This window comes from Balearica regulorum, chromosome 2 (genome assembly GCF_011004875.1).
Source record: "Balearica regulorum gibbericeps isolate bBalReg1 chromosome 2, bBalReg1.pri, whole genome shotgun sequence".
Classification (NCBI taxonomy): domain Eukaryota; kingdom Metazoa; phylum Chordata; class Aves; order Gruiformes; family Gruidae; genus Balearica; species Balearica regulorum.
Window position 1 is genome coordinate 119,786,614 of NC_046185.1, and position 26,284 is coordinate 119,812,897.

At 48.5% G+C, this 26,284-nt stretch overlaps 2 protein-coding genes across 6 annotated transcripts in view; one reads left to right on the forward strand and one right to left on the reverse strand.

The window, feature by feature from the left end:
• The window catches only part of TGM4 (transglutaminase 4), a 33,930-nt gene extending 14,699 nt beyond the window's left edge, over positions 1-19,231 (forward strand). Inside the window, 15 exon segments of the mRNA XM_075745567.1 lie at positions 3,857-4,055; positions 4,058-4,102; positions 9,006-9,185; positions 9,329-9,435; positions 9,747-9,876; positions 10,516-10,634; positions 12,056-12,163; positions 12,702-12,876; positions 13,370-13,508; positions 13,770-13,873; positions 14,724-14,975; positions 15,855-16,202; positions 17,540-17,709; positions 18,217-18,353; positions 18,881-19,231. Coding sequence (XP_075601682.1) covers positions 3,857-4,055; positions 4,058-4,102; positions 9,006-9,185; positions 9,329-9,435; positions 9,747-9,876; positions 10,516-10,634; positions 12,056-12,163; positions 12,702-12,876; positions 13,370-13,508; positions 13,770-13,873; positions 14,724-14,975; positions 15,855-16,202; positions 17,540-17,709; positions 18,217-18,353; positions 18,881-19,022 — 2,355 coding nt within the window. The 3' untranslated portion in view covers positions 19,023-19,231.
• Positions 19,232-20,461: 1,230 nt separating this feature from the next.
• ZDHHC3 (zDHHC palmitoyltransferase 3) overlaps positions 20,462-26,284 on the reverse strand; it is a 36,337-nt gene continuing 30,514 nt past the window's right edge. For 4 of the 5 annotated variants that reach the window (XM_075745589.1, XM_075745591.1, XM_075745587.1 and 1 more), the window contains exon 7: positions 20,462-23,984. In XM_075745589.1, coding sequence (XP_075601704.1) covers positions 23,742-23,984 — 243 coding nt within the window. In that variant the 3' untranslated portion in view covers positions 20,462-23,741. The remainder of the gene's footprint in view (positions 23,985-26,284) is intronic. The other variant, XM_075745590.1, reaches the window with a different exon arrangement.

The window sequence follows — 26,284 nt, forward strand, 5'->3', positions numbered from 1 at the left end:
TAAGCTTACATTTGGTATACATGTAGTTGTGGTCTCTGTTTTATCGTTGTCTTTGCCTTCTTCAGGAGCAGACTCCCTGAATGGTGCTGGGTTGGGCACAGAGGAATATGGTTTTCATTCCTTCTGGAGCTAAATGACCAAAGCTAGTCACCTACATCCTTAACTTTAGGTCCAAACCCCCTCTTCCAAGGTTCAGTGAGAAGGAAACGATGGAATTTCTGTAATAGTTTTATTGGCATCAATCACTTCTCTGGTATTTGCCTGTGAGAAACTCGTTACCAGGTAGCTGGGGCCAGACAACTTGGAATCAGTTAAGATCTGGGCTTGGCCATCTTGCATCAACCCCTGACATCTGATTGCCTGCCACAAGTTGGCTCATGTAAGATTCGAAGAGAATCTGCCTGCTGGGAACATGGGATGCCCTTGGGGCGTAGCTGACAGGCCACTGTCACGGCCCATGGTTGGTGTACATGAGTGAGAAGTGATCAGATCAACGCTCCTTTCAGAGTAACAGCAGCACAACATGCTAGGGTCGTTACATGGATGAGATGCGTCTCACTACTAGGAAATTCTTAATGACCAAGATACAAGCGTAATGAAGTGGTGAGGGGAGGACCAACATAGCTCCTCGAATAAGGTGCAGCTCAAAAGAGGTCAACCAGACCTTCAGCTGTTCTCCATCTGTGCGTTTGTGTTCTTTTTATGCCCTCAAATCTTCTCATACTTATCGTTCTCTAGGCTGTGATTCAGGAAGGACTCAACATGTACTAGATGGTACATGTCAGAGCAGTCGTACTGTGGTCAGTGGAAAGTAGCTTCTCGCTGTGGTGCCCCTCAGGACCCAGACATGGGCTGTATGTGTGTGTACCTTGACGGATGCACCCCTTGGCACCTTGGAGCAACTTTGCAGGGCAACTGGAAGGATTGGTTCACCTTTCCAGAGTAAAAAAGAAAACCTGTGTTACTTTTGATCTGTGTTTTATTTTGAATGTTACTCTGACTGGACTTATTAAAAAAAAAAAGACAAACCAGAAACAATGTGAAGCCTTAGATGGTTATAAAAAATGTAGGTCAGTACGTTATTGTTATAAAAGGCAATTTCTCTGTAACTAGACATGAGTTCACCAGTGAATTAAAATGCAAAGCTAAGGATTGTCCTTCCTACTTGGCATCAATGTCCTGTGGTCATACTCTGGAAGTTTGACTTGTTCTTGTCAATTTTGATACGCAAAATAAACAAAACCTGAGACAAAGGGCAAGCTTGTAAATGGGGAGCAGCCACTGGGGAATTCTGATTTTATTTGTTTGCATTTTATTACCTTCTTATGCCAGCTAATAAGGTGACTTACCTTGCAGCAGATAGATGCAGATAAGACTGATAGCCTCTGGTGTCTGATTTTGTAAGCTGGGAAGTGAGTCGCTGAAGTTATTGAAGTTATTCACAGGAGATTGCCTTGCCTGAAAAAAAGATATAATCTCCTGTTTCTGTTAATTAGAAGAGTATACTTTTATGAGATGGATTGAAGTGATTAACTGTTGTAACTGTCTGGGGAAAAAAATTCAAAAGGGCTGGTATTTTCCATAGTTTCAACAAGGAGAGAAAAAAGCCGCGCTGCTGAACCACAGCCAGCCACTCTGGCCAGCAAAGACAAAAGGAGATTTGCCTGTAGGAAGGACAGAGATCACCTGGTGACAACATGAAACAAGCTGAAACCATGTCTTTGAAAGACATTCCTGCAGTTTTAAGTTGAAATCCCTTTTCTCAGACCTTGCCAACAACTGTCTTGGTGGGTATTAAAGTTCAATGGCCTTCCCTGGCAGGGCAAGCTTGTACGAGCCAGGCGAGGAAGCTCGTGTAGGAGTGTTGTACCGTATGCCAAGTTTAGCACCCTCGAATTGAGATACTACCAGTGCATAGAAAAAGATAATGGCAGCAGGTAAGACCAGCAGCTGCACAAAGTGAAAGAAGAACTGAAAGCTAGATGCTGTCTACTGGCATGAAACAAAAATTCCTGTAGACAGCGAAAAAAGGGCAACTACTTTCCAAGATGAAGGAGGTTCATGGCAGGGCAGAACCCACACTTACGTAACTTATACACTCTTTGCCTGAAGTCTAGGTTCAACGTAAGGGTCAGAATGTGCACGCTGTTGAAATCGGCCTTTTGCAAAACTCTATAGGACTGGAAATGTGACTGCCCCTGGTGAATATGTGCCCTGCCTCCACCACTGACTCTCCAGCACAAACCTACATAAAATTTTTTCAGGAATAAAGCGTTACCAACATCAACCCATTCCTGTTTGCAAAAATCTGTAGTTTTTGCTGCAGGACTACTGTATCCACACAATTTAAGTTGCCTCCAACCAAGCATGACTGTTATATACATATATATATATACACACACAAAACAGGTTGAGACTGGATTAGAAAGCTACTCTCAGTAGATAAAGTGGATCATGCCGTTGGTGCAATTAAGTGGAAACCAGTAATATACATTGTAAATGTTCAGATTACGTGTATTATTGGTTATGTTTTTGTACCAACATTCCACATATATTTTACTTCATCTCATGCTGGTTCTAAACAAATATGTCTTTCACCTTCCAGGAGGAAAGAAATGCAGAGTAAAAGCAAGGCTGAAAGGTAAACTAGGGTTGTAGTGGGTTTGGGGTTTTTTTTCAATAGCAAAATATGTACTTGCCAGCACATTGTCTGGTGCTGAATGGTGAGTGATGCTCCATCTACTAAGAACGTTGGCGGTTCAGATGTTCATACAGATGTCCTACGAGATTATAGATGTGCACTGAACCTTCCGTGCCCTGGGATGCGCTAGTCATGCTCTCAAGTAAGGACACCCAACATACACCTGCCAGCAAGCAGTGACATGCCCGAAGGGTGGGATCTGCTAACTCAGCACCTAGCTTGCACCGACATTTCGGCACCAAATGAAACAGTCCTCCTAAAGTAAATACCTAGTTACCTGAATTGATGGAGAAAAGTCATTGCCTTTGAAGGCTTCTACAGGGACATCTTGTTTAGGGGGAACCTACATTTAGATACGCAGCCTTGCAGACTGAATCCTGCTTTGCTGGACCCTGGGCCACTGCCATGAAGGGAGGCATTGCAGGGGCTGAGGCTGCTCCTGCAGCTGAGCGTCTCTTCACTTTCGGGTATTTGGGGACATGTTTATATCTCTTTCTGGCCACTGTGCCCATGTAACTGTTGGCCTGCGATACGAGCTCTCTGCTCCATCGAGTAGACTCATCTCTTCATTCTTTGGTCACCCTGAGGGCCAGGATGACAGTGGGGCCTGTGGGTTCCAGCCACCTCCAGGGCAGAGACCTTTGGTACAGCTGTCAGCAAAGAGCAGCCAGCAAACGGCTCCTGATCCACCACATTTCTTGGTCCTCCTGGGCATGGCCTGTTTCTCCTCTTTCCCAGCCAGTGTTCCCACTGGGCTATCTCCCCTGGCATCTGCCTGACCCTGTGGGGAGCGGGCCAGCACCAGGGTCCTTGGGTTTTCCAACCCACATGTGTAAATGCTGGATTTTAGACCACATCTTAATCTGCTTCTCTCCCAAACACAATGTCAAAAATCTCATTAACTTCAAAGAAAGTTAGACTGCTCCTAATGGGGAACTCTTGTTTTCCTAAGGTTTAAATGTTTGTGGGCTGCCTTGTAAAGTTGGCCCTTGAGCTGCAGTGCCAGTAACCTGGATGTTAGGTCATAGGTGCATTCTTGTTACTCATCTAGCCCATGATTTTACTGTTTGTCAGTGAAGGGTCTGTCCACTTGTCATCTGATTGTGCAAATCCACCTTCCATGTGAGTTGGGATTTAAGTTTCACTGTTTTTCAGGGTCTGACTATGTGCAGAGGGAGTTGTAGCCTTTTTTTTTTTTCATGGGAACTTCCTTTCTCTAAACACCACCCCTTGGCAGTGGACCTGCTGACACCTCAGAGGAAGCCACTGATAAAAAGGGCAGCTCGTCTTCCTTCTCCACGCTCAGAAGCAAGTGGCAGAGGCTACTCAGGAGCTCAGAAGCTGCTGGCATCGAGGCACCTCGGGTCGAAACGCCAACAAGAACCATGAGTGACAACGCTGGTGAGTTTTTATCACTCAATACGATAGCCTATGCTAAATGTGCAGTTTGGCAGGGGACAATGGCAGCTCCAGTGGAGGTGGAGGGTTTCTTACCCCTCTAACTGCCCTGGTAGATATCTTAGGGAAAGGTGTTTTAGTGCCACCGCTGCTCATGGGGGATAGGTTTGCTCTGGCTGTGCAAATTCTGGTTTTGATGGATCAGTAAACCAACTGAAAAATGCTACTCACTTTTCATCACTTTTCATCAACCTGTAGACAACTGGCTCTATTAGTGATAATGGGAAAGAAACGCAGCTTTTCTAAACTTGTTCTGTGTCAAGGAGAAAGCAATTTCTTTCTTTCAGGCTACTCAATCGTGTAGATTATTGCTTTTTTAGTGATAGCTGATACCATCTGACAGAAGTTTCAGAATAACTGAAAAAGGGACTTATTTGGACTTGAGCTCCATCCCATGGGCGTCCTGCCTGCCCTATTGTCAGAAGATCCTGCACCTACATAGAAAGGTGCCTGAGTCACTCCTGTAGCAGCTGCTGAACCACCACCGCTGGCTGTGCTCCGGGGGGCCAGCCCAACCCCAAGATGCCCCAAACCCCTGGGGTTTGGGGCGTAGCTGAGCAGCTGTGGGTGCGGGCTGGGTGGTGCCTGCAGCGGAGCCGGGAGCAGGTCTCTACAGCCATCAGGAGGGGAAGGGTGTCCTGACAGCGCTCCAAGCCCCTCCATGTCACACCTCTGTATTCTGGGTGTGGATGAGCTGAAATTTTCCAGGAAGTCACGGACAGCAGCATCTTTTGGATGTGATCTCATGTCCCTGGGATGTGAGAGAGTGTTTGCTGGAGGTTGGGCAAGGATGAGGAGTAAATGCAGGTGTCCAAATTTTGCTCTCTCTTGCAAAACTACAGTTCCCATCTCACTTCCCTCCTGCCTTCTGAGCAGCTCTTATTCCCACTGAAGCCAGGCATGCTATAAATGCTCTGCTCTGTATTAATAACTTTTTTTTAAAACTATGTCACCTCATCCTCATGGAAAAAAGGCCCCAGATCCTTACCATTTTTGTTCTGGGTGATCGCCGTGCTCTCGAAGCTCTGAACATCTTCCCAGGAAGGTAGCATGCAATGGGGCCAGCAGGTTAGTGCAGGAAGGAGCTTTAGAAGGGATAAATCATGGAACTAGGAGATAAAATAAAAAATACTGTATTGAGATTTCTTCTAAAAAAAGGAAAAAAATATCCGGCAATATTTGGGTTTGCTTCTGGCCTCCCCCAGGAGCGAGCACAGCCAGGGCTGCCTCTTGCAGCTTGAGCCTCTGTCCCGTGAGCGGGAGCGTTCTCGGCATGCTCAGCTCTGCTATAAATCATTAATTCCCAGTGCTGACAAACTGGGGTGCCTGCAGGCAGCCAGGCACAGGGTGTGTGGATGCCTGGCCCCATGCCCTGGGCGGGAGGCAGAGCAGGAAGCCAAAAGCAGCATGCAGGGGCTGTCCAGGGAGGACGGGCTGTGGTCAAACCCCCTTGGATGCGGTGATGGGCGCGCCACCAGCTCGCTCCATGGCATTTCTTGGCGCGGGACACCGCACCAGCCAGATCACAGGGTATCATGGGTGTGTTTGCACGGGAATAAGTGCAGTGTGACTGATGGGCAGCATCTCTGCACTGTCAGGGCGTATTCCAAGGCATCTGTTCTCTGTGGTTTTTCTCTGTGCATCCTCAACACTGGTGATTTCTAGAAACATGGGATGGAAATGCAATCCCTAAGTTAGAAAATGCAGGAAGGATGGGTTCCCCAGGGCCCTTTCCCAGAGCCATCCTACTCATTCAGATCCCACATCCCCCCAAAGCCCTCTCCCATCGCCAGGACTGTTTTCTGGTAGCTTCTCAGCCTGCCATAGGGGTTTCTGTAAGGAACATGGTCGAGCACCTTTGGCAGCTGGACATTTGTTAATGCTGAGAAAGGTGCACTTCCCCTTCATCCTTCTCAACAGGGTTAAGCAATTTCAGCTGAAATTTTCACACACACACACACACACACCCCGTTGCACAAAACATCAGCCTGATGTTGGCATCTGGCAGGCAGCAAGCAAACAAAAAGCACTCAAAAATGAAATCAGTTATCGAAAGGTGATTGTCAACTTTAAGTCTATTTGCTGTACCACTGACAACTGTTATGCGATTAAGATAAATATGGTTTATATTAGTCAGTAAGAAGAAATACACGGAAATAGTAATCTGGTGGGGATCCATGGGCGGTCAGGTCAGTTTACTCAAGACTGCGGTCGCTGCCCGGCGCGGGTCACAGTGGGAAGTGTGCCACTGATTTCAGCCTGCCCTGGACCCGGCTCTGCCTGTGGCATCTCTCATGCCACAGCACCTACCAGAAGATTTCAGCTTCTTTGATGTTAGGGATGGCTCTTGTTGATCCTCAAGTTATCACAGTTGCCTGGTACCGCGTGAATCTGTCAAGACTTTTTATGAACTAATCCCTTTAACCATTATGCCTTTGACTTGCTAATTTCTAAGTTACCATAAGCGGTTTTAAATTTCCTGACTCTCCCATATCTTCGTCTGAATCACTTATGAGCCAAGTGCTTTTAAGACATTGTTACTCCCTACTGTTTACACAAAATTTATCCTGTAAGGATATTTAATGGGCAGGTACAAGACAGGTTAGACACTTCCAAAGAAATATAGCTCTGCCACGTTCTGGCATGCTCCGGCTTTCCCTGTCACACCTGGGCAGCCTGCCAAAGCGTGACACAGTAACCCCCAAATCCCCGTCTTTATTGAAAGCTGAGGGCTTTCTTTTTGCTCAAGCTTTGCTCAAGGGCTTTCCTCTTTGCTCAAGTGTAGTGCTGGGTTGTGCCTCTCGGAGCCCCACACCCCTTTTCCCAGCCCTGTTCCCGTACGGAGTTGCAGGAGGGGAAAGCAGCCCAGAATATGGTGATTTTAAATGATGTGTCCTACAAAATCAGCTGCTGTGCTGGGAATGAATGGGAGCGAGGCACCTGGCAGGGTCCCTTGCAGGAGTCCAAAGCTGTGCTGAAGTCTAACGGCAAAAGCACCAGTTGGCATGAAGGGGGACAGAGCTCTGCCCCCCGCATTTGGCATCCCCCCCAGACAGGCACCATCTCCGCACTACAGCTGGCTCCCGGCCCCAGACCTTCCTTTGGTGCTTGGGTTGTAGGAGAAACCAAGTCCTTGGGAAAAAAAAACCCAAAAAACAGATGAACTTGCACAGATTCACATATGCAGAGTTCCATAAGAGGTTGATTAATGGCACTTGTGATATTATTTGAGACTAATTTTTGAGGGTAAAATACAAAGAATCAGTTCCAGAGTCCTGAAGAGTCACATTTCCCAGGCTCATGGCATCCCAGAGACACTGGGGATCTCAGCAATTGAGGGGAGCCAAACTTCATCACATTCAGCTCACTTCCAGCTTGACTGTGTATGCTGCATTTTGCAAGGAGCAATTAAAGCTACTGTTCATTATTAGTTGATAACATGAAGGATGTGTTGTTCAATGCTAATATAAAGCTAGTCTTTGACCAGAAAGAAATATCCTGAGATAAAATCCCAACAATGAGGTTTAATTTTTAATCTGCCCTGTGTTAGCTGGGGACCACCTGGGAGCATCACCTCTGAGCATGCCTTGGCAAGCAGTGCTTTCTTCACCTGGCTGTATTACTACTACTACTACTGCTGCTGCTGCTACTACTATTACTACTACTACTGTTGTTTAATATCTACAACAACAACAAAACATTTGTAATACTCAAGGAGCTGATGCACCATGCACTCAGCAAGGCACAGGCATGCAGCAAACACAAGTTGCTGTCACAGCCTTGACTTTGACAAGGTGCCACCAGCAAAGCAGCTGAGCAGATGGGGGCAAGGAGGAGAGGTCTCAGAGATGTGGCAGGACGATGGGTGCTGCCCACAGGGATGCTGCGGTGGTCAGGATCTTTGGTGGGCTCCTGTGTGAGATGCTCAGGGGAGTGGAGCTGCCCCGCAGCAGCTGTGGGGATGGGATGCAGATGTGCTGTTCCCACTCCACTTTCAAGGGGGAAGCAAGACTTTTGCAGAAGCGAGACTTTCAGTATTGCAACAAAACTTGCAGTCACGCCATCTTGCTGGCCCGTGGCAGGCTGCGGAGCTGGCTCATGGCTGCTGGCCCCCCCAGCCAGCTGGCAGCATGCAAGGGCAGGCAGTGGGCCAGCAGATGTGGATTTCCAAACCAGTGAGATCCCATTCGCAGACTTTTAGCTGCTGAGGAAGCAGCCCCAAGGGCGTGTGGTGGGCAGCTGCCCTTGCGTGGAGGTGCTGGGAACCCAACTGAATGCCTGACTGCTGGCAGGGGCAGAAATCCTCACACTACATCACCTACTGCTGCTGCCTCCCTCAAGCTGCTCATTCCTTGCTCACCTAGGGCCACCTCAGAGGTCAAACAAACATCTTTCATACTCCCTGGGTGGTGAGGGAGGGAGGCAGAGGCACGCCGCAGCAACCCAGGGCTGAATAGTTGGAGGACAAGGCAGACGCTTGTCCCTGCTCTGGGCAGATTGCTGCAGCACGCTCACCACCACCAGCCTCCATAACCCATCCCAGCAGTATGATTCTCTCTATACTGCTATATACATATACAAAGCATTTATATTATTATATTATTAATATATATATATGATACTGTTATTTTTATATATAGATATATTTAAAAAAAACCCAACCTGTTGTACCATCCATTATTTTTGGCAATCCTTGGTGTGATTCCTTGTGCTAGATTACTGAACACCTAGAGGTTTTGATGACCCACAGGGCTCCATTAAGAAGAAGAAAACTGTCTTTGCTGAGCAATTTACCATCAACCCTCTTTTCTTTTTTCTTTCTCCCTCTCTGCTAATGACTTTCCAGGGACCGATCTGAAGGTCACTGGGATTGACTTTCTCAAGAGCGAGAACTGCCGCCAGCACCACACGGATGCATACAACATCAAGAACCTGGTGGTGCGGCGTGGGCAGCCCTTTCAGGTGCAGCTCAGCCTCAGCAGGGAACTGAAGGCTGCCGACAAGCTGTCGCTGCGTTTCGGCATCGGTAAGTGGGTCCCCCCTCTGTGGCTGTCAGGCAATGTGGGAGAGTCCCGGCAGCCTCCGGCTGCCTGTTCCTGCCACCCAGCACTGCGTGGTCGTTGTGGACCCGTGCAACCCTCCCACATCTCATGTTGGATTTGTTTCCAGGTGAAAAGCCAATGAAAATCAGGGGGACCCTGATGTCTCTGAAGCCAAAGCAAGAGCAGGACCTCGGCGGGTGGCAAATCTCCATGGTCAAGAACAGCGGCAAAGAGGTAGAACCTGTGGGCCATGCTCCCATGTGGGGCAATGCTGGAGGGCAGCAACACCAAGCCCATTGGCAGTGACAGAGCAAATCCTCATACCCCTGTCCTGCTTTCCCTTAGCCCTGTAATTTTAGGTGGGCAGCAGCCTTGCCCTGCTTAATTCATTGCTCCCCCGCTGCACACGCAGGATGCGCCCCATCTGTCTTCCCTCACACGCATCCCCGTGGCCACCACCTTCGGTGCTCATGCTGTCCTTGTGCCGTGTGCCTCAGGCCATGGCGGAGGGTTCATCATGCCATCTCTCCTTGTCGCCTCCCCAGTGCCTGCTGTCTATCACCAGCTCACCCAAGGCCCCGGTGGGAAAATATACCCTGAACGTGAAGACTGGGATGAACATTTACAAGCCTGAAAACAATGCTGTCTACCTTTTGTTCAATCCTTGGTGCGAAGGTGAGTGGTCCTACAACCGGGGGTGATAATTACTGCTGCCAGCAATTGTCCCTGGGAGAGCTTCTCCTTGCATTTTTCCTCCTCTCTTTCCCACATACATTGCTTTTTCTCCCTAAAACACCGCAAGCAGCATCCTCACAGAGCCAGCAGGAAGCTGGGTCATAGCAATGAGCCAGCTCCTCGCTGGAGAAGCCCCAGTGCTGGGTTAAGGGGCATCTCTTTGTCACCTCTATTTGCACCTCTGTGTCATCCCTCGCTGTTTCCCTGGGCCACTGCAAAGGTTAATTGAGATGACTGGGTTGCCTTAAAATCCAGATTAAAAAAAATAACCAGACAAAAAAAGTGTGTTGTTGATTGGCATTGGTCCAGTTCTCTCTGCTGTCTACCTAAGTCTGATTATTCAGAAAGAAGTGGTTTACTAAAATAAAACAATGGTCATATGGCAACAGACCTACAGGAGTCTTAACGCTTAGTCTTATAGGAATTTCTTCCACGATAGGAAAAAACATCTGAGTGCTGCATGGTCATCATTTGGTGTGAATGTTACAGACCACCAGCTGCCCTGATTTAGCATTCCAAGGAAAGTTTCGTATAGTGTGTGTACAAACCACCTAACATCTGAGGGTTTTTCTGTTCCAGCTGATGTCGTCTTCCTGGCTGATGATGCACAGAGAAAGGAGTACGTGCTCAATGATACAGGCTTCATCTACGTTGGGTCTGCATACAACATATACAATAGACCCTGGAATTTTGGGCAGGTAAAACACAGCTGTCTTGTTGGTTTTATTACCTTTATTCGCTCTTTCTCCTCTAGGCTTTTGTCTCCGACCTAAAAACAGTTTAAGTCCATGAGTAGCTCAAAGCACTTGAATAATCCTGCCAGCTTCACTGGCAGGATTCTAAGCTTCACCTGCTTAGAATAATCTGCGTACTTAAATGTTTTCCCCAGCCACAGCTCTAGAAGGGGGTTTAATTGCATGTTTATAATCAGATCATGAGACCCTTGGCAAAGGACATGGAAGTTGGGGATGGAGCATTTCTAGTTGAAAAGATTCCCACAAGGCGTCCTCCATGCTCTCACGCAACACAGCAACTGTTGGTAACCAGCTCGTGAGCAGTGGAGAGGGCTGACGGGGGAAAAATACATCCGATTATTTACCTATTGCATCACGATCGGGAAAAAATAGGGGAAAAGCACCGGCAGAGATTATCATCATTCAAGTGGTGCCTTCACTGGCTGCGAGGTGAACTGTTGGGTGCAGGACACAATCAGCCCGCCCTCTCAGGAAGGGTGTTCCTCCACGCTGCCTCTGAGATAACTCGAGTGGAGTGGAATGACAAACTACTTGGGCTAGAGATAAGAGGTGGATGCCAGAGCAGGTTTATTTGCACCCTGTAGAAAGCACACAAGCACCCAAATGGAGCATCCTGCACCCTGTCCAGACTTCCCCACCAAAATATGTTGGAATCTGTTTGGTTGGTTGGTTGGTTGGTGTTTTTAGTTTGTTTTATAAGTCTGCAATTTCAAGCTGCAAGATACACAGCCCAGCAAAAGTGCTCATGCTGATGCCTTTTCCACAAAGGGGCCAAAGGGCATTGTCCATAGGGCTGTTCCTATCCTAATATTTATTCTGCCATTAAGCAATGAGAATTGATATTCTGCCAAACCTTTTTGGATCGGATGTTTGACATCTCTGTGAATTGGACCTCAGGAAGCTTTATCAGCAATTGCTAATTAGGAATGTTTTGCTGTAATAATCTGCATTTATGTACTTTTTTTTTCCCCCCAAGGTTCATTTTGTACCTATGTCAATAGACTGAGTACCTGTAACGCTCTTAAATTTTCATCACTCTCATGAGTAATTTGCGGGGCTGCAGGGAGATGACGTAGGTGACTTAGGACTACTCACAGGAGTAAAGATTGCTGGGCCAGGTTCCAACTGTGCTTGCAAGACACGTGAGACGGGCTTTTGTCTTCTGAGGTGGGTTTTCATTTAAGCCCTTCTTTGGAGAGAACAGCTTTGGGAAGTCCCGTAGGCTCAAGAATTCAATATCATAAGGAAGTTTAGAAGTTAGGACTAGTCAGACAGTTTCCTCCAAGTACTTAGATAGACTTTGATTGAGCAAATTCTGTTTTAGGGCAGTGTATAAAAATGTCTCCACTTCCTCTCCAAAACAGTTTGAAGAATTCGTCTTGGATGCCTGCATGTATCTGCTGGACAAAAGTAATCTCAAGCTGAGCAATAGAAGGGATCCTGTGTTTGTTTCCAGAGCCATGTCTGCTTTGGTATGCCTGTCTCAGAGAAGTGCTTTGCCCCTGCAGCTTTCCCTCCTCCTTCTTACTTGCTCTTCTTTCCCCAGGGCCTTGAACATCATTTCAGGACACATCTGAAATGGGTTCCTTTGGGAAACCTCAAGGAAAGAGCCAGAGGCATTTTGGGTGGAGGGAAGAGGCGAGCAAAATACAGCATCTCCCCACCTCCAAAGCTTGCAGCTGTCCTAGTGGTTGTCCTTCCTCAGCAGCTGCATTGGCAGGGACAACACAAGGGTTGTGCTTTGGAGGGCAGCTGCTCTCTGTGGTGGGAACATTCTTGGAGCCCTGGGATTTAAGATAACAAGATGCAGAATGCATTTTGGCTGCCCTGAGCAGCGGTGCCACCTCCCTCTAGATATCCAGATAACCAGGGGAGCCCCAAGCCAGCACCAGCACCTTGCTGGGTGTCACAGGGCTGTAGAGTACTTGGGGAGCCACAGGGTGGGCAGAGACCCCAGGGTTTAAGCCTCATTCCCATATTTTTCTCCTCTGCATGTGTGTGTGGCCACAGGTTAATGCCAACGATGACAACGGTGTGCTGCTGGGGAACTGGTCAGGGAAGTACAGCAATGGGACCTCCCCTATGGATTGGATTGGGAGCGTCTCAATTTTGCAGCAATATTACAAAACAAAGAAGCCGGTCTGTTATGGTCAATGTTGGGTCTTCGCAGGAGTCCTCACTACAGGTAAACAGTGAACTGTCTCCTTTCTCTTATACCCTAATTACTGTGCTAGTAAGCCAAATTGCCATGCCTCTGAGCACTGGAGGTGGCAGGGTCTGTCATGTAAGGAGAGGCTGAGGAAGCCAGAACTGCTCAGCCTGGAGAAGAGAAGGCTCAGACAGTCTTATCCATATGTATAAATACTCAACAGGAGGGAGTGGGGCGAACAGAGCCAGGATCTTCTCAGTGGTGCCCAGTGACAGGACCAGAGGTGATGGGTACAATCTGAAACTGTTCTGTCTGTTCTGCTTTCAGCTGTGAGGGTGACAGAGCACTGGCACAGGTTGCCCAGAGAGGTTGCGGAGTCTCCATCCTCTGAGATAATCAAATGCTTTCTGGGCACAGTCTTGGGCACCTGCTCTAGAGGACCCTGGGTGGGCAGAGGGGTCGGACAAGATGAGGTGCCCACCAACCTGAGTGATTTTGTGACCCTGTGTTTTGTCTGTCTGTGCCACAGTCATGCGCTGCTTGGGGATCCCATCCCGCTGCGTGAGTAACTTCAACTCAGCACACGATACAGAGGAGAACCTGAGAGTTGACATTTACCTGAATGAATTAGGAGAAAAGCTGAACTGGATGTCCCTCGATTCCATCTGGTACTGCCAAGGGGGAGCTAAGGCTTCCCACCCCACCACCCCCCCCCCCCCGCCACGTTTCCGAGCCCCAACAGGCTTTCCTTTAACAATTTCCCTACTACTTCAAGTTTGCTGCCCGGGAGAGAGAGTAAGCCTGGGGTTTCACAGGCTTACAGGCAAAGCTCCATTAAGCCTGCCCTTACTTAAGGATTAAGAGAGGAGATTGTGACTATTCTGGCTGTAATAGCTCACCCCTTTTCTTTCCAACCCAAATACACACAGGAACTTCCACGTGTGGAACGACGTCTGGATGAAGCGGGCGGATCTGCCATCAGGGTTTGATGGCTGGCAGGCAATTGACTCAACACCTCAGGAGCAAAGTCAAGGTAGGATTTGCCTAGAAAAGCTCTTCTGCAGCTCCCAAGGGAGGCAGGGACATTTCAAGTGAAAACCATGGTCCTCAGTCAGCAAAGCACATACTCCCCATGCACATCTTCACACACTTGGGCAGTGACATCCTAAAGCTGGAGTTCTCACTCCTGCTGTCTCAGCCCAGGATGGGAGGAACAGCATTTTCTGGCAGGCAGAAAACCAACCTTGTAGGATACCGTGGGGACATGAATGTCATTTCAGATGTTAGAGCGCGCAGCTGGAAATCAGAACTAATTTCTCTTTCCATCATCCTCTGATTTCTTTGGTGAAGTTGAGGACTCAAAGCAGTCTGTAGTAAGAGGCACTACTGCTTTCCTCAGTAAAGATGCTTTCTGTAGAGCTTTCCTGAGCAAGTCATGAGTCCATTCATTGGTAAATGAAAAGTGAATGCCAAAATTGGTGACTACCCTCCCTGCACAGATGCAGTGAATTTGGAGGTGGGAAAGAAAACATTAAACCTCAAGGCTGTGCAGAAAATGGGGTATTGCCAGGAGATCAAACACAGGTGACTCGACTCAGTTGACTCCATCATCGAGCTGTGACTTTCAAACCTTAAAATTATTTAAGAAGTGAGGGAAAACACATAAAAGCTCCTACCAGACCTTGGTCCTCTATAAAAAAGCCCAAACAGCTATGGGATAAATGGGGGCTTTTGGAGTTCATCACTGAGTTGGAAGAATATTTACTACTAAGAATCAACTACCATGGCCACAGATTCCTGCTTGGGTGGGTCTGAGAGTGGAACAAAAATTGGAGGCTCTGTTCGTATTTGGAAAAGCAAATGGTGTTGAATGCATTTTCTAGGTGTTTTCCAGTGTGGTCCATGCCCACTGAAGGCTATCCGAGAAGGGGACGTGTATTTGCCCTTCGACAGCAAGTTTGTGTATGCAGAAGTGAATGCTGACAAAGTCTACTGGGTCGTCAAGAAGGTGAACGGCAAGGACAAGTACATCAAGATTAACACTGAGACCCAAGGCATTGGCGTGAACATAAGCACAAAGGCCGTGGGGCAGGACAAGCGGGAAGACATCACCGCGCAGTACAAGTTCCCTGAAGGTGACTACCACCATCCTCTAAAGTAGTGCCAAAGAGGAGACCCCCCTGACCGTGGAGGTCACCCCACAACTCATGTTTTCTCTAGGAGAAAACTGCAGGGGTAGCTGCAGTGGCAAACCCCGTGTAAGGCCTGGAGACCTGGGGGAGGCAGCACTGCTCCTGGGCGTCTTCATGCCCGCAGTGACACCTATAGGCTGCTCTTTAGGGACAGGTGCGAGCAAGCTTGCAAGCAGTGAAAGAAATGGGCAGAGTGACCAACCTAGTGGTTGGACTCACTGTTGCTTCATTTCTTTGTTCTTCTTTTGTCTTTCCATTCCCCAGAACATGTTGGAAACAAAAAAAACCCACATTCCCTCCCCACGGTTCTCGGATCCAGCCATGTTGTGCTACACTGTTAAACCCTTCCCGGTGAGGAGTGGGAAAATCTTAGCCTGAAAAATTTAAGAGCATCCATCTTCTAAAAGTGTCTCAGGAAATTCTTCCAGTCCAAAATGCTACAGTTAGAATTGTGGAATCATTTAGGTTGGAAGCAAGCTTTAAGATCAAGTCCAACCATTAACCTAGCTTGCTACTTGGGAGAAGACACTGACACCCCCCTGGCTACAACCTCCTTTCAGGTAGTTGTAGAGAGTGAGAAGGTCTCCCCTCAGCCTCCTTTTCTCCAGGCTAGACAAGCCCAGTTCTGAGCCTCAGCCGCTCCTCATAAGACTTGTTCTCAGTTAGATCCGGTGGTAGTGTAAACCAAGAGGGTGTCCTGAGCAGAGGCTGGAGATGTTCTGACATCCTCTCTGCTCAGCAGTAGAAGCATAAATAAAGGGAAGGTGCCTCTGGGTGAGGAGACTGAGATGCAGCTGTCACCCATCTTTTTTCTTCATCCAGGCTCTGAAGAGGAAAGGAAGTCCATGCAGAAAGCTTCCTCCTTCATACGCCCTTCCGGAATGATACCTCGTGCACGCTTTGCTTCAGCTCTGCCCATGGATAATGCGGTCTCCAAGCCTGGGGTCCTGCAAGAGACCATCTCCAAGACTGGGCTCCAGCTTGAGATAACCAATAAAGAACCTTTGTATCCTGGAAATCCCCTTGAACTGGGCGTCACAGTGAAGATCTCTACTCCTGGGAGCTGGACTATCAATCTTGTCGGCTCCTGCCAGCTGCAGTCCTATACTGGGAAAATTGAGGCCAACCTTGGATATGTCAAGGAGATTGTCAAGCTTGAAGGCAAATCTGGTAGGCATGGAAAGCTTGCTGTGTTCTATGGGCTATTTGCTGTGGCAGTCTGGGGTTTCACTTGAGCTGGTTCATAATAGCTCCGCTATAGGTCAGTGTGTGGCTTGGTATGGCGTGAAGAGCAGAAATTGCCTGCCTGCTACCTACCTCTCTTGTTACTGCATTTGGGAGTCTCAGTTATAGACTGGGATCCTACCATAGCAGGGACCAAAATGTGAAGGCCTTGGTCCTGCTGCAGCTTCAATGAGATTGTTAAAAATACATCAGTGTGGGCAGACAGATATTTTCATGGTGCGAGTGAGGTGTGCTGGAACATCTCCTTCCCATCCTCACCATGTAAGCGTCAGAGATGCTACTGCAGGCTTCAGGTGCATCCATTTAGGTCAGATCCCTCACAGGATCAGCCTTTTTTTGTTCTTGTACTTGCTAATCTAATGTTGATGGGCTGGTGGTGATGCTGGTGAATGTTATTTTCTGAATTCTTCGCCCAAGCAAATTTCAACTTAGTGGCTGCCTACCTGGCTGATCCCAAGAGCTGTTTGCTGTTCATTGCATGTCTTTGAGCAACTGGGGTTGCATTTCTGATCCCCAGCAATGTGACTGAAATTTGCTAAACAAGAGACTAACGAGTGATGAATAATTAACAGCACTTGCTCATTCCAAGCGTGAGTCACTCTCACAAAAAAAATATCTTTGCTGATGGTGATTGCTGAGTGTTTTCACACATATACTGTGGCTGTCAAAATGCAGCAGGGTAGGACACAAGGGTAGCTACATACGTTAAAAGATAAATACAGGCTTTTTTAATTATTATTATTTCCAGAAAAAGCCAGGAAGCTTTGTGGCTAAGGCAGCATTCAGGCTCCAGTGCTGCTGACTCTGGGTCTTTTCCAAGTCACTGGAAGTTTGTCCAGGCAATTAAGGATAAAATCTGAAGTGAAAGGAAAGCAGCTAATTTTATAGCAAGTAGTGCCTCAGAGAAACCCCAGGGAACGCGAGCTTAAATGTACCCAACCTCATGCTATTCTGCCTTCTCCCAAGTGCCAGGGCAGCTGGGGACGAGGGCTGCCGAGACGCTGGACATGAGCCCAAGCCGGCACTCGGCGTGGTGGGGAGATGGTGTGGGCTCGGCCGCCCTCCCCACGGGCTGCATGTGCTGGGTACCACTCACTGAGCTGGGGTTTCCCCCCATGGAGCCCCCAGATCTGGCCAAAAGCAGGATGGTCTCAGCAAATATGCCTCATCCTGCACCCTGAGGCACTTGCCATGAAAGCCGAACTTGCCATCCAGTTCATGGGTATGTGGTGAAGCTCCAAGTTCTGTTTTCTCTCCTGCAGAGACACAGGTCCCTCTGAAAATTGAGCCCGATACATACATGAAGACACTGTCCTCGGTGGAAGACGAAGTGTTCATCCGTGTCACCGCCATTGCTGAGGTCCAGGGGATAGATGACAAACTCACCAAGGAGACGACGATGAGCTTTGAGTATCCCCCCATCACCGTCCAGGTGAGGCAGCCGCCAGCCCGGGCTCCTCGGGGACAAGGGTTAAAGCCCTGCTCACTGTAACACCAAGGTGGTGTTAGTATTCTCAGGGGGATCTCCCAAACAGCAGCCTCCGGGGATACTCAGTCCCCGGCATTTTATTTGGTTATTCACCCTCTATTTAAGGCTGAAAGCAGCCATGAAATGAAGATTTCATTGCTCCATCTAAAATGGGCAGGCAGGGGCTGCTGGAGGGAAGGGGATGGAAGAGGACAGTTTGTACAGGGCCCATCTCCAGCCCCACAACTCTACCTCCTGAAGGAGAAAACATGTTGAGAAAACAGAGAGAGAAGAGATGGGGAAACAGCCAGCGGGACAGAGCACGTGGTGCTGTGGGAGGGTGGAAAGGATATGAAGGGTTGTCCCCCACCACGCTGGTGGTGAGGAGCAAACTGGCAGCAGCTCTGGCATCCTTATTACCTCTCTGATGCCCGGCATTTGGGTTTGTTTCTCTCTTTCCTCCTCTGCCAGATGCCAGAAACGGCCAAACTGAACGAGGAGTTCTCCTGTGCCTTCATCTTCAAGAACAAGCTGAACATGCCCCTGGACAACTGCAAGCTGCGGGTGGAGGGCTTGGGCATATTTAAGATGTCAACATTTGATCAGGGGTAAGGAGATGAGCCCAGTATGAAATGAGCATGGCAATACTTTGCTTTGTTTCTTTTTCTTTTTTTTTTTTTTAATTTCCTTTGAAGAAATGGTTAGGGGATTTGGAATAACAGGGCCCTTTGCAAGCTATGTTGAAAACCGCGCCACGTTTGGGGGCAGTCCACGGAGCAGATAGACCCACGCAGAGGTTGGCATGCTCAGGGCATTCGGGCACGACCGGGGCTCTCCCTGTGCTCCTGCTGTGATGCCGGGCGCTGCTTGGCCACTGTGAACGCAGCCGCTCCCTTCAGAGCTGAATTTAGTGTTGCAGCAGTACAGGGAAGTCTGCGGAAGATCCCCAGTATCGCCAGGACCACCAGCCAGTGCAACTCTGCTGAGCCCTGCTTGCTGCACGCTGGTCATGGGAGAAGGGAAACATCCACCCTAAACACACGCAGCAGCTATTTCTTTAGGCAAAAAAAATTCAAAAGCAGCAAATAAGAACCATAACTCAGCTGGGACTATTTGTTTTTTTCTTTCTCCTTAGGGATGTAAAGCCTGGTAGGATCATGAAGTCTGAAATAATATGCACTCCGACGAGACTAGGAGAGAAGAAAATAGTAGCCAAGCTGACCTCGACCCAGATCAAAGGGATCTCTGTGGAGAAGGGCATCACCATCACCGAGTAGGATCGGTGCCTCAGCGGAGTGTAAATGGTGGCCTCGCTAAACGTGTAGCATCGCTGCGTCTCGGGCACTTCTTGCCTCCTTGATTGCTGGATAGTAATCGCAAAGTAAAGAGCAAAAATCCCATTAAGCTAAGGGAATTAACCTGACTTAAAGGGCACAGTTATGTTGATTGCAGTTAATTGTGATTCAATAAAGGTTGTTAAAATCAACTGCGTGACTGGGTTGTATGGTATTGCCGGGTTGGGATGGCTCTGAGCCCATGGGGAGAACATTCCCACCCCAGGCCGGGGATTGGAGCTCACGAAGGAGCGGCTTCAGCCGGCAGTGGCTGTGAGCCCAGGAGGCGTTTTGCAGCTGCTTGGCTGCCCGGGTCCTACATGGGTCCTACATGGGACCCACCCAGGGACCTCGCTGCACCACGGGCTGCTGCACAGCTCAAGGAAGGTTTTAAACAAATCCCTCCTGGGCGATTCCCTCCCCCTCTCAGCTAGCTAGCTGGGGAATGTACTGGCATACACCTTTTTTTTTTTGACTTTAGACAACAAAAAGAGCAAACCTGGTACAGTCTCCTCAAACACCATTTTTCATGCGTCTTTTCCTCCTACCCAATTTCTTTTGGGGGTTTTTGGGCATTTTTGGAAGAAATGCCATCTCCAGCATCATTACCGGTGCTTCCTCAGAAACATATAACCTCTATCCTTCTTCCCCTTCCACCCTGAATGTTGCTGGATTACACACTGGACCTCGATGGTGACGTACGTCTGGAACTCTTCCAGCCATAGTCACAATGAAGGAGGTAACAGCTGCGCACAGCTGGAGCCCACCCAGCCCCCGCCGCTAAGCTGCACACCCCAACACCTCCCAAACCCACGGGTGGCAAGGGATGGCTCTGCTCCACAGCATTGCTGCTCCATGGCCAGCAGCAGTCAGGTGCTGGGGTTTCCAGCTTTTCCACAAGGAAAGAGGAAATAGAGCCACACAGTAGCATAGGGGTTTATTTATTTGCTTATTTAAAAGCTCAAGCGTTAGGGCTGCAGAGTGGACAGAAGAAGTGGCAACTACACCTGGTTATGTGCCAGCCCATAAAAAGGGAGGAGGAAAAAAAAAGAGAAAAAAAAAAGAAGGGAAGAGGAAAAAAGAAAAAGGGATGAGAAAAAAAAAAAACCAGGAAAAAAATATTTTGACCATTTCCTTGCATTTCAAACATTTAGGGGACACCTGGAGGAGCGCCCAGGTGGTGGCTGGGCCACAAAAGGCGGTCAGGCTTCCCCAGCCCCTGTCACCCCTCTGCCCACGGTGTCCCGGTGCCCCCCGGCAGCGCTGGGTCCCACCAGGCCACCTCGGCGGTGGCAGGGCCAGGAGCAGGGACCCCCTCCCCAGGCAGAGCGGGCACAGAGTCCCCATACCATGACCACAGGGAAGGGAGGAGCTGGCGGTCCTTGGCAGATGAATTATTCGTTCTTTAATAAGTACAATAGTGACCAGAGGCATAAAAAGGAGTTACAAACAACAAAATACATATATTTTTTCAAGAGATGTAAATTCTTTACTTGCATAGAAAATCTGCTGTAGAAGACACCAGGTAAGAAGTACAAGAACGCTTTCCACGTCTGCAACGACTTTGTCCATCACGTATTAACGCCTCACGCCGGAGCAGCGTGAGGCATGCCAAGTGCTCTCGAGGAGTGCCTTCCCCAGGGCCCGGCGAGCCGGCCAGGACCTCAGCAGCACAGCCTGAAGATGAAGGCACGACTTAAGAAGAGGCAAGCAGTGCATGGAGGGAATGGAAGGGAAACGGTGGGTTTGGTTTCAATTTCAGTAAAATCACATTTGGTCTCAAGCTACCAGGTAGTCATTAAGGAAGGAGGTTTATGCCAGAGCTGTGGATAAAACAGATTTTTCCAACTCGTGAAGACTTTTGCAATTCCTGACAGTTGCCACACTATACCAAGACCGAGAGGAGATACGCCGAAGGGTACTGGAACTGGGGGGGAGAGGAAGAAGAGGGAGGATGAGGGCGACCAACAGCCAAGAGACACCAGAACAACCAATTTGCTGGACACAGGAAGTCACCCCACCAGGTCCTGGGGGACACCAGAGCCGGGGCTGGGCTGGCTGCCCACGGCTCTGTGCAGGCCACAGGGACACGGCCCAGTCTCTCATTTGAACTAGAGCTGCAGGAGGAGGGGAGATGGCTGTTCTGGCTCTCACCCCCCTCTTCACGCTGCTTTTCCATTTGCTATTAAAAAAAAACCAAACCAAAAACAAAGCCTAGAAATGCCAGCACCTGAGGAACAACACGAGAGGTGGGAAGCAGAAGCGAAGGATGCCTGTCCTCATGATGAGGTGAACCAGGTTTGAGAGTGGAGAAGGAAATAAGCTGCCTCCGTCTGCCTCTGCCCAAAGCCACAGCAATGGGGTCCATGTCCCAAGAAGCATCACCAAAACGCAGGGCGAGGGGGTCTCGCCCAAGCTGACGTCCCCGGGCACTTGCCTTGAGGCAATTTTCAACCATCAGCTAGTTTCTCCCCCCAGGACCCTGTAGCACCATTCCCACCCTGCACACACGGCACTGAGGACTGGATGCAGAGGCCAAGCAGCAAGCCAAAATTAGAAAACAGGAGCTAAAAAGGGCACTCTCAACTTTCCTCCTTCAACATCCCTATTGCTCCCTATAGGAAATCCCTTACAGATCTATGGATGTCCCTGATGTCCCTTTCCCGTGGGAGGCTGACGGAAAAACGTAGGCTGGTGCAGGAGCAGGAGAGCATCTTCCCTCCCTGTCACACTGCCGCACAGAGCAATGACGTTCAACACGTCATGCCTAAATGACATGAGAGGACACCTCAATTCCCCCCAAATGCAGGTTGTTTCCCTTTACTAAAAAGGTTTGTATAAATATACAGGTCCTATTGATGTTTTCTAAATCTCTTTTCAATGGAAAAGAGGAGACATCCAGAGGGCATAGGGGATGGGATGACTCTTTGGGAATACCCCCTGGGTTTTAGCCAAGCTGTGCTCCTAATGGTCACGGCACCCGGGTTGTTCCCAGGCCCTTTGCCAGACAAAGGGACTGCTGTGGCAGAGGACAAGTCCAGCAGAGAATCTCATCCCTCCCCAGTAGCCCTGAATGTCACACCATTAATACATATTAAGATGCCTTTTTTTTTTTTTTTGAGGGGGGAAGGAAAAAAAAAATCTTACACAAATTCCATTTGGTATTGCTTCTATAAATAATAAAAGCTTCATCTAGATCTTTCACAATACTGTGCTTTCATCCCCCAAACTCCTTTCTCTTACTTTTGAGAGGAAGCAATTATCTTTGGTCCATGTTACAGTGGAGGGGGAGACAAAATCCAGCATGTCCTCTGGGACACATTTCTAATATCCTTCAAAATTTACTGACAATTAAGCTAAGGGAGGTGAGAAGTAAAAAATCAATTGAAAAACCGTCTAAATTAAACCGACACTAACTGACGTCTGGAGCATGCCAAGTGTTTGTAGCATGTTGGAATGCAGCGGCTAGCGTCACCTCTGCATGACTTTGCTGCAACTATCGCCACCTGCAGTGACACCTTCCTTGAGTGATGCACGCTCCTTCTGAGCGCTCACCAATGGTCACCAGGAGCTGGCTGCAAAATTAGCCTAAGGAAACCCTGCATAATGGTGAGTACTAATAGGACAATGTTAAACCCCAGGAAGATTAAGAAGCAATACGCATTCTCAACTAACTCTGGCTACTGAGACAAAACAAAACAAAACACACACCACCCCACCCCCCCCAAAAAAAAAAAAAGAGACATCTAAATTAGACAAGTCAAACAGAGAGAGCCAGTACCTCTGTCAGCAGGGTGCTCACGCCTCCCTCTCTTCCTTGACCGCAGAAACACCCCCGGTGCCTGGTCTCAACCAGCTGCCTGCTTTCTGTGCTGCCGAGTTCAGCCAGGCAGCTCCCGCTCCACGTGCCCTACGTGTTCATGAACCGCAGCCCCTGGGCAAAAGCTTCCCCCCACCAGCAGCCCACAACCTGGCCAGTACTTTCCTGCTCTCAGCCGTGCCTGGCACCGCCACCAGCTCGCCGGCCCCGATGCCGCTCAACCAAGCACCACCAGCCTTGGGCAGCCCCACGAGCACAGAGGGTTAAAATTTACCCCCTACATTTTGGAGCTCGAAGGAATTACACCCAGGGTGAGCTCACCCATCTGCTGTGTCTGTAGTCCACCTCTGCTAAGACCTGAGCACCAGCAGCTTTCATAATCCAGAGGGGGCATCCATGGGATGAGCTAAAAAGGATGCGTTTTTCAAGAAAGCCTTTAGAGCTGGGCTAATCTGGCTGTTGCGCGGGGCTTGTCATTTAGCCCTCCAAAAGGCTGGAAGAACAAAAGATGAACCAAACTCCTTAGGACTGCACATTTCTGGGAGCTGGGACCAACCTATCCGACAATTATAGACTTTCCTCAAAGGTCAAGTAAGAAAAGCCCAATAAAGCAGTTGTCGCAGGTCCGAAAAGGAGCTTCTGAATCTCATCACTTATGCTGCTTTCTCTGGAGATTTGCATTGCTTCTGCTAGTGCTGCACCTAGCTTCCAGATAAATACTCCTGCATTTTTTTAATGCACCAAAAGCATGTTAAAACCCAACCCCTTAAACCTCCAGGACAAGTGGTTATTTAAAAAAAAACACCTGAAAGCTGCTGCTGACATCCTAGAGGATGCTTTGCTTATTCATGTAACACTTGGACGGCAACATCTCGAGCGAGAAACTGCTCGATTTCTTCTTGGGTCATTATTGCTGACGCAGGAGCTGCCACCGCCGCTTCGGCCGGCGCTGGGCTCTTGCAGTTCAGGTTCGAAAAGGGATTGAACCAACCCAAGGAGAAGGCACCACCGAAGGCCAGCTTCATTCCTTCCCAGCCGCTGATCTTCTCCCAGGTTGGCTTCTGATTTTTAAGACGCTCAATACCCTGCAAAAGGAGAAGAGTTTTGGGTCGTCTCACGTTTATAACAGGTATTTGTGCACCAACTGCTGTGGCAGGTGCAAAACCTCCTATCTACAACCAGGATGTTATTCAAGTTTTAATTGTCGACGAAGACAGACGACCTGCGTTACCGAGAGGTTCATCCCTGAATTTAACACCAAAACCCCAAACCAAGTCCAAATTCACAGACAATCTGAATCTCAGTGACTTATTTTGGTACGAGTTGCTATTGATTTTTATGGCAAAGAGACGGCTTCTAAAAAGCCATCCCTCTTGCAAACACGGATCTCTCATCCTGATGCTTTTTGAATCCCTTCAAGGAGCAATAAAATACAACTTAAAATTTCACTGTATTTGGGCACATTTACAACAGTTCAGATACAGGCAAAATACTGCAGCTTTTTCCAGCGATCAGGAATTTACCACAGCCACATCTCTAGGCTTGTTACTAGAAGCTGACATAAGAACAAGCTTACTCTGTGCCAATTAAGAGCCAATATTGAAAGATGACAATTTCCATTTAACAAACTGTCAAAGACGGATCACAATGCAAGCCAGATACCCGCTGGGAGGTGAGGAAATCTGGATAGGTGGAAGAGGAGGTCGCAAAGCAGGACTGGAGCCTTGGTCAGTCAATATTCTGATTCGTTCTCCCTCGAAGAACATCACTTTTAGTAAAGCAAGCATTTTGATTGTATTTAAATAACAGGTCCATCAAATTTGGGCAGCAACTGGTAGTCTTCTCCACGTAGAAAGAAGGAACTAAGGTTTGTTTTTTTTTTAAATGGCTACTGCTGTGTGAAACAGGGCACAATTTTTTATGCCCATCTTCTGTATCATGTAAGAGAGGAGTCAGCTGCGTGTGATATGCTCACGATGATACAGAAGTGACCGCGTAGAAACTCTGTTCTTAGAGAAGCAAAAATACTGGATCCAAGTTTTGAGACGCTCAAGGAAAGGAAAAACGAGCAAATTCAGTTAAAACCATTTAAAAGAGCAGTTTCAGAGGAGCTACATGAAAAATACACTTGTCACATTCTAATTCTGCAGACTTTCCCTTTCGAAGCTTTGCGAGGGGGGGAAATGAATGCACACAACAGCTCAGCAGCACCACAGCTGCAGTCGCAGTAAGCCTTATAAATAACACGACACTTTAATACAGCAGCAGCTTGGTTTTGCAATAACATTGAGTCAGCATGAGCTGGCCCAGGAGAAAATACGCCGTAAACTGAAGAATTACGTGCAAAGCTTTTGTGAGCTTCATTTATGCCACATTTCTCATGCTGACTTAGGAGAAATCCAGCAGCATATATGCAGAAAGAAATGATGCAATACAAAAACTTAAGTCTTCGGGGTTGCAATTTTGGGAAAAATTCAAGCCCTGAAGCACAAACGTGCATCTTGCAACGTCAAGCACAGGCACGTGTCCCTTCACTCTGCTCCCAAGCTCGCAAATGCGCGGCCTCAGCTGTTCCAGGGAAAATCCCTTGCAACCTCCGGCCCCTCGGGACGAGGCAGCGGGTGCTGCCGTGCGGGGTGCCCGTCCTCACCTCCCTGCCGGGCAAGCCAGGAGAGGGGCAGCGCTGGCGCCTGGCAGAGCCTTGGCAAAGTGTTTTAGCACTACCACGCACTTTTCCTCTGGGATACTCCGGTTCCAGCGCCCTGCGGCCGTGCAACCAAGAGGCTTTTGCAGTTTAAAACAGAGGAAGACCTTCGGTTGTGGGCTGCTCCTTAGCAAACTGCAGAGGTTTCTAATGCCTTAGTAACAAACCCTCACGGCGGCTGCAGCATTTATTGCGTGTCTACAGATACCAAGCATCAAAACCCTTCCCCGGCAGTACAAGCTTTAATCCTGCCCTCAGTCACGTGCGTAATCTGGTTCAATCCAATCTAAATTAGGAATAAGGATTTTGAACATTTGTGGGCGGCAAGCCCTGTCTTCCCTCCCCCAAAAAAACCATCGCTCTCCTGCTCTGACCAGTACCTGCTAAGCAAGGCGATAAGCGAGGTCAGGCTGAGGTTGCACTAAAGCCAGATTAGGGAGCAGTTAATGGGAGCAGGCAGGGGCATACTTTCTCTTTCCCAGCCCGACCTCACTAATCCTTTCAGGGCATGTGTTGAAAACGAGCAGAAGTTGTAAAAATTGTATCCTGGTCTAATTTCGGCTGCCTGTCTCACAGTCAGTAGGGTGTGAGGTTTTGCCTTAAAAAAAATTTAAGGGGGAAGGAATGAACACACAACTGTTGAAGAGATTTCATTAGTGTCCAGTGAAACTTTTTAAAATA